This window comes from Alosa alosa, chromosome 18, assembly GCF_017589495.1.
Source record: "Alosa alosa isolate M-15738 ecotype Scorff River chromosome 18, AALO_Geno_1.1, whole genome shotgun sequence".
NCBI classification, from domain to species: Eukaryota; Metazoa; Chordata; class Actinopteri; order Clupeiformes; family Clupeidae; genus Alosa; species Alosa alosa.
Window position 1 is genome coordinate 20,123,678 of NC_063206.1, and position 10,000 is coordinate 20,133,677.

The 10,000-nt window shown below is 41.5% G+C and overlaps 1 protein-coding gene across 1 annotated transcript; it reads left to right on the forward strand.

Annotated features, from left to right (window-relative positions):
- On the forward strand, positions 1-8,105 carry fbxo28 (F-box protein 28). Its single transcript, XM_048270358.1, has 6 exons — positions 1-10; positions 925-1,122; positions 2,561-2,670; positions 3,637-3,775; positions 4,390-4,585; positions 5,177-8,105. The coding sequence occupies exons 2-6, from the start codon at positions 934-936 to the stop codon at positions 5,740-5,742; spliced, it is 1,200 nt and encodes a 399-aa protein (XP_048126315.1). The 5' UTR covers positions 1-10; positions 925-933; the 3' UTR covers positions 5,743-8,105.
- The last annotated feature ends 1,895 nt before the right edge of the window (positions 8,106-10,000 follow it).

Below are 10,000 nucleotides of genomic sequence, written 5' to 3' on the forward strand. Positions count from 1 at the left end.
TGGTGAAGCTGTGTGTGCTGGGGCTACAATTGCATTGCACTACATAGTAGGCTGCTGTAGACTGCTTAAATAACTTCAGAAATGCAATATTTTGACTGCACTGTTAGCCTAGAAATGTAGATGCACCCTAGCGGCAGCAAATGTAATTTGCAGCCAGGGTACATCACTGTATTAAGTAAAAACTGCAGCATAACTTATTTTTTTTGTAAGGGGGGCTTTGTGCAGGCGTTCTTCTAAACCAAACTCACCCAGCCATATTTGTATTATCGCCCGTTACTTGTTTTGCGAACCCTACTTGAATTCACTGAACTTAGAACAACCTATTCTTTCACAAATGTTTAGAAACGCAGTAGGGCTGCACAATTTGGAGGAAATGTCTAATTGCGATGTTTCTAACAGATACTGCTATTTGATTTGCGGAAGGCCAATAATTATTGAAAGTCAAGCTTCAGTTCCAAATCTCGATTTAAATTGGACCACGTGAGCATGCCTGCATGAGAAGCACAGCTCTCCTGCGAGCGTCACTGTCTGCCAGAAAAGGAGGATGACGCTATGGGGAGACGTGAATTGTGCTTGTGATAAGAATTTAGCATTGAAGCAGAGTTGCGAGCTGCACGATTAATTGCAGCCTTTGCATTAGCTGCACTAGTTCAAATAGCCATTTCGATTAAAAATCGACTAATTGTGCAGCCCTAAAACACAGACTGCATGATTAGGTGAAGTTATAGGCATAGCCTACATGTAGCAATGGGTCTGAATGGAACACACGGATTAAGTGGTAAAGTGTCCTAATAATTTTGGTGTATGCATGGTTTGACACTTGACACACCAAACATGGCGTGAATATGAGAGCACAATCGCACGCACTGAACTCACTTCCTCCGAACCTTTTCTTTATTTACGTCATTTCCATCAATTCCCAAGAAAACGAAGATGGCGGCTGTTGTAGAGAGGGTAGATGTAGGTGTAGGAGCTACGGATTCTGATTCTGTTTCTCCCAGATTGTCCACTCCACCGCCAGATCAACCACATCAGAACAATCCGCTCCTTGGACTTCCTATAGTGGCCATCGAGACGATCCTGAATTTCTTGTCTTACGATGAAATAAGCCTGCTACGCCTGGTAAGATGGAACAAAAACAAACCGTGTTGCAAATGCGGGATCTGCTGCTGAAAGGGAGTGCTGTAGACTCAACCCACTCTGTCTCGAGATGGGTGTTTATGAAGTTTTATTGTATATATATAAAACGTGTTCGTTACGCATGTATGTTGCTCTCTGTAGGGTAGGAAGCTCATGTGATGTCGTGTTTACTGGACCTTGAATTTGGATTGGATGTTTGTCCTTCGGCGAATATGGCCCGCAGCAGAAGTTACCCTAGCCCCCATTAGCTGCCCAACTACGTTACATGTAGTAGTGCTACCAGCTACCCAGCTCGCTAATGTTGTAAGCTACTTTGCAGTTATCGATTACATTTTTGTGGCACGTTTGAAATCATCGGATTTTTTTGTCAGGACTCCTTTGACTGACTTTGGTGTTGTTGGTCGACTCGGAAATTACCTCCGATTAAATCTACCTGCAGTCCTTTTGTCAGTTTTGCCGATCTTCAGAAGCTAGCTAGCTACTGTTAAAGATCTGCAAAACAGCGGCGCTCTTGGTAGCCTTTTTTGGGGATTGCTGTCTTTAACCACTTTGTAAATGAGACGGTTTATGTCAATATAGATGGTACAAATTGGGTAGGTAACGTCAGCGTTGATTAAATTGCTGTTGTTTGTGTAATCTGTAGCGTGTCCGGTATTATTCGTAATGATATGGCAAATGTAATGTCAGGCACTTACAAGCTGTCTGTTACAGTTGTGATGCACTCGACACCAAAGATCCTCATTACTTCAAGCCTCTTTGCTCGACACCTTATGAGTAAATATGGATAGGGTGTTATTGTGGTCGTCATATGCCAACTTCTACACGTATTGCATCCAGTAATGAATGATTTATTCTGTGTTGATTTCATAATAGCCACAGGTCCACTTTGATGGATTTTGAAAACCATATAATCGTAAGCAGAATGTCAGACCATGACCATTATCACAATTATATGCAACATCATGCAGACCAACTGCAGTACTGCTTTGTCAAAATTTCAATCCGCCTATGGTAGCCTACTGTCCATGTATTTTAACAAATTACTGGGTCTCACCTAGCACCCTGTGCAATATGTATTTTGACTGGCTGCCCCCATTAACTTTCTTTTGCTTCATATGACATTCTTTTGTGATACTCATTTCCGTTCAGTTTTTCAATTCACCCAGTTGTAATGTTTTCCACTTGTGGAGAGCCTCTATTGTTGTCAGTGCCTGTCAGTATGTAAATATTTTTGATCTACCTTTATTTGACATCATGGGGAGAACTCCTAATACACCCAAAATCTTGTATGTTATCTTTTCTCTGCATGCACTAAACTACTAGCTTTACACTTCCAGGAATTTCTGCCAATCTGCATGCTACTTGAGTTCATTGACCTGTGCCCAGTGTAACCATAGTTACTTCCTCAACCTTTCTGCAGGTGTGTAAGCGTATGGACATGATCTGCCAACGCATGCTGAACCAGGGCTTCATTAAGGTGGAGCGCTACCACAGCCTGTGCCAGAAACAGGTCAAGGCTCAGTTGCCAAGGTCAGCAAAAACTGAACAGCCTCTTAAAGACTCTTGAAGAGTGTAATTACTAACTAGTATTTATTGGTAATGCAAAGAGATGCTTCCTGAATACCATATCCTCACTTGTAATTGGTTCTCAAGGTTGTTTTGGGCAATCTTTATATTTCTTGGTATAAAAAAGTTTTTCTGTAAGGGTAGGGCTGCATGACTGTGTTTGTTTTTATCAGACTGGTTTATTATTGTTTATTTGTAGTGTCCTAATGGTCATTTATTTTGGGTAGGCATATAGATTATTGTCTGTTTGTATTATTAAATATACAAATTTATGAGATTAAATGATTCTACAAGCATGCAAATGTGCATCCAGTCTAGTCAGTAATTAACAGGTCAGGTGCATTTTTACAAAGAAAAACACTTACAATAGATTGTTCAGTTAGGTAATTTATCTTGATGCCTGTGGCACCATGTGAAGAAAATTATTGTTGTCTCAGGCTAGAATCGGAGTAATCCAATCTGCAGCAGGCTGCTCTCTCCACTGCTGTAACCGCAAACGAGCCTGCTGCATCGTGGGTAATTAAAGGAGGGAGGACATGTAGAACGGATAGCTGGGTTGACACTTTAGAAACATGCCTTGGAAATAAATGCTCAAAATAAATATTTCAAGGGGATGGTGGCTTTCAAGTAATTGAACAAGCATGAGGAACCCTGTTGCATCAGCAGACTGACTTGAGGTTCCATATTAACTACTGAGCTGTCAGCTCCAACTCCAAAAGAGGAGGCTCTAACCTTTAAATGCAACTGGATTGGAACCTCGGAATATCAGTGTAGTGTTGCGTGTCGAAGGCAGGAGGCTAATCGACCAGATTAAGTGAAAATAATTGTATTGGCTGTGCCCAATGAGTGATTCAGTTAATTGGTAAAGCCTGCTTCAAAGTTAGGGATATATATGCCTAAATTTGTGTATTTATGCGGTCTCCTTGACAGAAGGGAATCTGAGCGCAGAAACCACTCACTCGCACGACATGCAGACATCCTTGCTGCCGTGGAAACACGTCTCTCCCTGCTCAACATGACCTTCATGAAATACGTTGATTCAAACCTGTGCTGCTTCATCCCTGGAAAGGTGCAGACTGACATTTAACTGCACATTGTGTCATACTAAATGGCTATAAATCATCAATACTTTTTGGACTTCGATGCAGGTTGTATTGCTATCTGTGATTTTCAGAATTCATGCCAGGTTGAACAGTTACTATGTTACAGGAAGGAACCCACATAGACTAGCTAGTCAAGCCAGAATGAATGTACCAATTACTAAATTCAGGAGTAGTTAAACTGATGAATATTTGGACAAGTCTTTTCTATTATGATTAATTGCCCATTAGTGTGTCAAATGATAAATGATACTGATTAACCATTGTGCACTATCTGCCCATAACGGTCTATTTTTATTAAGACTGTCTCTCTAGTGATTTGTCACATGAGGGCGCTCTTGTCCCAGATAAAAACAATGACATAAGCAATGTAGTTGTGCTGTGTTTAAATAGAAGTGAGTTTCAGCTCTGTGAATCATCAAAGCAACCTTGAATTCTCAGTCCCATCCCAAATTGCGTCCAAACCGGATGCACTACAACCATTATCAGTAAAAAAAATGTAGACAAACACACTGAAGAGTATGAGATTCTGTACAGAACCTGTAGGTAAAGAGCTCACGCGTCCTCTGTGATTGGCTGGCAGGTGATTGATGAGATCTACCGCGTGCTACGCTACGTGAACTCGACGCGGGCCCCTCAGCGTGCCCACGAGGTCCTGCAGGAGCTCAGGGACATCTCCTCCATGGCTATGGAGTACTTTGATGAGAAGATTGTCCCCATTCTCAAGAAGAAGCTTCCGGGGGCTGACCTCTCAGGCCGTCTCATAGGATCTGCCCCAGGTAGGGTTGACGGTGATGTAGATGGATCCTGTGTTCGATATTGCAATATTTAAATTTTAAATATGAGCGTGTCTGTAAATGTAGATATGTATTACATGCATACATGCATGTATGTATTAATGTAAGGTTGATAATAGAATACCTACTGACGTTTGCGTCTATTTGACAATCATCAGGAGATGAGGTCTAATAAGAGTGCTGATTGCCTTAACAGTAATAAATAGATGCTTTATCTCAAGGGAAATTTAGCAATCCAGTAGCTTATGAGAAGAAATCACTCACAATAATGATGAAAATGCAGTGGTTAGATAAGGGTCTATTCACCAGAATTACAGGCAGGTAACCGATGCAGTATACACAAGTGGCAGTAATGCAAGGAGATGTCATGGTAAGAGTATGTGTTCATGGACATATTGCAAAAAATGAACAGTGCAAAGTGATTACCAGTGCAGGAATAAGATTGCTATACCTGACATAATACACAAAATATCAACCAGCAATAGAAAAGTAACAAAATAATGAATGGTAAGTCTCCGTAGTCTGGAGTCATGTCGTTCTGACTATGTCCTGATCTGATTTGTTCCTTCTTAGTGGCAGGCCCTTCCACCTCTCTGACCACCATGTCTCTGCTGGCGAAGAACACGCCGTCGCGTTCTGAGATGACCAAGGTGCAGCAGCAGGTGAAGGTGAACGGCGCGTCCATGACGGCGCTGCGGCGCGAGATGCAGGAGGTGCGCGTCAAGCAGCTGGAGCAGCAGAAGCAGCTGCAGGATCAGGAGCAGAAGCTGCTGGAGCAGTCGCAGGTCATCGGCGAGCAGAACGCCCGGCTGGCTGAGCTCGAGCACAAGCTGCGGGAACTGATGGACCGCGCAGTGGGCGGCGGGGCGGCGCCGACATCTGCAACGGCGATGGCTCGGGCCTCCACCTCTGCGGCGTCGTCGTCCTCTTCCTCCTCTTCCTTGTCGACAGCTGTGGCTATGGCTAGCACGTCTGCGGCCGCAGCTGCTGTTGCCGTGGCAGCGGTGGCAGCAGCATCATCCATCACGGGCGCCGTGGTTTCAGATGGTGCAGAGGAGGATGGTGTCCCGTCGCTCAAGCGCTCCAGGAAGAGTCTGGATCTCCCGCGTCAATCCAAACGCCTGCGCAGCAAGAAATAGACAGACATTAAGGGTTTTTTTTTCCTTTCTATCTTTTTGTTTTGTTTCCCTGGTTCAATTATGGGGGTTTTTTTGTAGGTTTTTTTCTGTCAATACTTTGCACCCACATGTGTCTGGAGGGGCCATGTGGACATGAATTTGGAGAGGAAGAGAGAGAACCAGGTGTCGAGGGTGTCTCAGTTTATTTTGCATGTTAAGTCTACAGCTCTGAGACCCCATTACACATACATAGTAGTGTGTACAGACATCAGCCCAGCATCAAATCTTCTCCATAATTTCAGTTATTTTGGGGGGTTAGGACATACCATGGCATGAATGAATCACCACACAGAAGGAACAACTGTTTTTCTCAGTGCCATGAAATGTACAGAAAGAGAAAGCCCTGAAAAGCTAATCTGGAACACAGCATAGGAAACCAAGCCCTCAGAACTGCTTGCTTGTCAGTCATTGCTGTATGTAACCTCTGTTTAAGTGAGGCACATGAAGAGGTAGCTCTCTCATTGTGGTGAAGTTGTGTAGATGGTTATGTGCCTTTTTGTTGGCACTAATATGTAGCGTTGACCACAGATTGTGGCCCTGTCTGTGTGCATGTGTATATAGATATATATTTAAACCTTACGAATCAAATCAGCCAATCCGATTAGGAGAAGACTGATGCCTGGTGTCCAGGGTGATTTTGCATTATGTCAGAATCAGTAAATTCAAAACAAATTGAGGGGTTCATCCAGTGGAGCTTTGTCTAAATAAAGCCAGTTATGTAGTGTATCGCTTCTGAAGACGTATGCCCATCGGTCATATCATACAGGGCTGGGCTTAGGGGACAGTGTTGGGGCTTGTGTGCACATAAATGGAGTTTAACCCTGTTGTCTTGCTTCAGTTAAAGTGAAAACATCAACTACTGACCCAGTACCATATGGCGGAGTGTGTCATTGGTCGCCTGTATTCATGACTGTATGATGATCTAAGCCCTGTATTGGTGCAATATAAATGGCTTATTTCTTTTTTTTTTTTCTTTTTTCAGTGTAATCTATTTTGTGCTTTTACAACGTTGGACCAGTTCACACTCAATAAGAAGGTTTACAGAGTCTATGGAACTAGAAGTGCTCTTTTGTTCAAAGGGCTGGAGAAATTGCTCTTGTAGTGTCTAGGTGAATACGGCATGTTTGTCGTACACTGTCTTTGCATTTGGGGGAGCAGCTCTGATGTTATTGCAGATGTTAAGCTTCATACTTTCACAGAGGTGTTCATCTGTAAATATTACTTACTCACATTTAAAGCATCAAAATTGGTCTCCAGAGTAACACCCAGAATTCTACTTGCAGTTGAAAATCATCTACAACAATCAATGTTAGTGTTAGCACCTTTTTGGAAACAACTCTATACAACTATTAAATGGTTTTACCAAAGTTTGATTAAATGAACGCCTCAAAATCTTGAAGCAACATGTGTTAATATGGCATTTGACAAATTATTGTTGCTTGTTAATTAAAGATGAGGTCTTTTGTTATATATGGAGTTTGTGAGATGTGTTCACGTACTGTAGTCCATCACCAATGAAAAGAAATTGGCCACGTGATGTTTTGTGTAATGCCATCACTGACTCATCAGATCACAAAAAATAACTTTGTCTTGGTCTTTGGAATGCTATCTGTGTATACAATTCATCCTTGAGAAAATCAGTCCCTTTGAAAAAAATTATAAAAGTGACTGCAATACCCCTTTAAATATCAGCAGTCAGAAGTGGACTTGAAAATTAAAGAGGCAGGCTGTGGTCAGGTTTCTCCAAAGAGATAAAGACTGAAAAAAGTCTTCTGTAATTGTAAGGATTTTGTTGCTTAATGATCTGCTGACTTATTGCCTTGACCAGTTGTTCTGTGATCCCATCGCCTGGATCAGAACATTGTTTGGGTTCACTAACACCCACGGGGTAACAGTCTCTAGCCAGCTAAAACTGTTTCCATCCCATGGAAGTGGTTGGCACTGAAACTCCCCCTGAAGAGCTCTCCCTTCCAATGACCTAAAGCGGTCCTTGGCAGTGGTTTCCTTTACTGATGTATTCTGGGAAATGCAGTATACCACTGAAAAGCTCAGCCTAGACTCAAAAACAGGGCGCAGTAGGGATGAAGGGATGGGCACAAACCTACATTTAAAAGTGTGGCTCAATGCAGGACTGTGTCTCAGTTTAGAAATGACTGTACTGTAAACTTCATGTATTTCAAATTTAGATTGTGGAATTATTTCATGTATGTAAAAGGAAAACCTAATCTTGTAATCTAGCCTGGTTTGGGCTTAAACACATGGTTTGTTGCACACAATGTTACAACTGTACAAATTAAACATATTAAACAGAATTAACGTATCAACATATATGTCTCCCTGTGTATTAATTCATTTTATATTGCTTTGTCACTTTAGTTTTCTAATTGATATTGTTCACTACCCTTCACTAAGCTGCTTCTCACAGTTTAACCGACAGATTGTTTTGTATCAGAATATTCACAATCTCGGTCCAGTCTCTGTTCATCTCACTGTAACTTAATTTCTGTGGGTCCCAGCTCATGAAGTCAGAAATAGGGCTGTGAAAAAAGACAAAAAGGTAGGAGGAATAAAACCCCCATTTGTCACATGTGAAAGGACAACAGTGTTGGGTAGAGCTGCAACATTGTGTTGCATTATCATGACACTTCTATAGTTCTATGTAATGGTTCGTCATTTTATGAGGTGTATTTTTAGGAGGGTTTTGACATTTCTTTCTGCAGTGCCTTGACTGTTATGCAATTATATTGGATTTACATACAAGGAAATGTTTCCAGTAGGCCTACAATCCTAGACAGGGCAGTTGTAGGAAAAAAGAAACAAGCTTAGCCTGGCACTGAGTGGCACATTTGCCTCAGAAATATGTGCTCTCTTTGTTAGAAAATGATTTCCCTTGAAGACAGTCTGGTTTCCCGTCAACAATATTGGCTATTGACTTAATGTTAGAAATTCATGAGATAGTTGTAGCCTACAAATGGTGTTCAAAAATGTTGCTTTAAATTGAAGTAGCATATCTAAGCAACCTTGATAATGTAATCATTGACTTTAAAGAGTCAACCATTTTTTTTTTTCAACAAAATCAGCCAGTTTCTAAATCCTCAACAGGAATACCAACTCCCCCTGGTATCAATTATATCACCCCATTACCTACATCAACTAATTGTCTAAGGAGTAAACGTGAGAGCAGTAGGCCTAAATGAGATGTTTGGTTAGGCTACAGCATTTAGCTGAACTATACAAACACAGGGCTGCCAACTTTTCAAAAAACCTTGGAGTGAGATTTGGTGGGGCCAACCAAAATTTTGCTGCGGAAATTTTTGTTTGGCTCATTCAGCATTATTACTGTACAGTAAAAAAACGTACATCAGTGGTTCTCAGGGACCAGGCATGGACGGACGAAATTTTTTTTTTGGACTATAGTCCATCTATAGATGCAATTTCCTGAATTCTGGTACATTTTAACAGGTTATTTAGATACTGCTATATAACTAAATAAAGCCAGCCTACTAAATTAATAAAAAGTAAATCATGCATAATTTAAAAATAACTCATATAGGCTACAATCCTGCCCTTAAAGGCCATAATTTGGGGGACCCCGGCCATAATTTGGGGATTTACAGTATCTAAGTAGACAAACTGGCTTCAGATATCCAGAGTGAATACGAGATTGCGCTTATGTCAACTGTCCTGTATGTGTCCCTGCACATTGAGCCACAATTTCATTCCTAAAGGCATATTTTCATGATCAATAAGAACACTTGGAACCGGTTATGTTTGATTGGCTGATTGCCCAGCAACGTTACTTAAATAGTTGTCAACCGTCTCTGGTGGTCCCATGTACCACTGTTTGAGCTACTGTCTCTGTATGGAGTTCTGTTGTAGAGTTGAGCTGTAGAGTTATGTGGAGTTCTGGCCTACTTCTTTTGAGGCCTATAGGCCTATCGATACATATTATATAATTAGAGATAAGGATATGATCCGTGCTGAGGATCTAAACAACCTTTCAATAAAAGCAAGCACATATCCTACTTAATCCCTAGTTTGAATGACTTTATTACTTTGAGAGATTAGCATGAACGTCATTGAGTGGCATAAAAAAATAAGCCTGTCAAATCGCCAGCAACCCCAAGGGCAAAAGATTGTTGCACGTTCACAGTCCTAACCAGTAGGTGGAGGTAAGCGCATGTCAGAGATAACGTGATATTGTTTTTCACTCATGTGA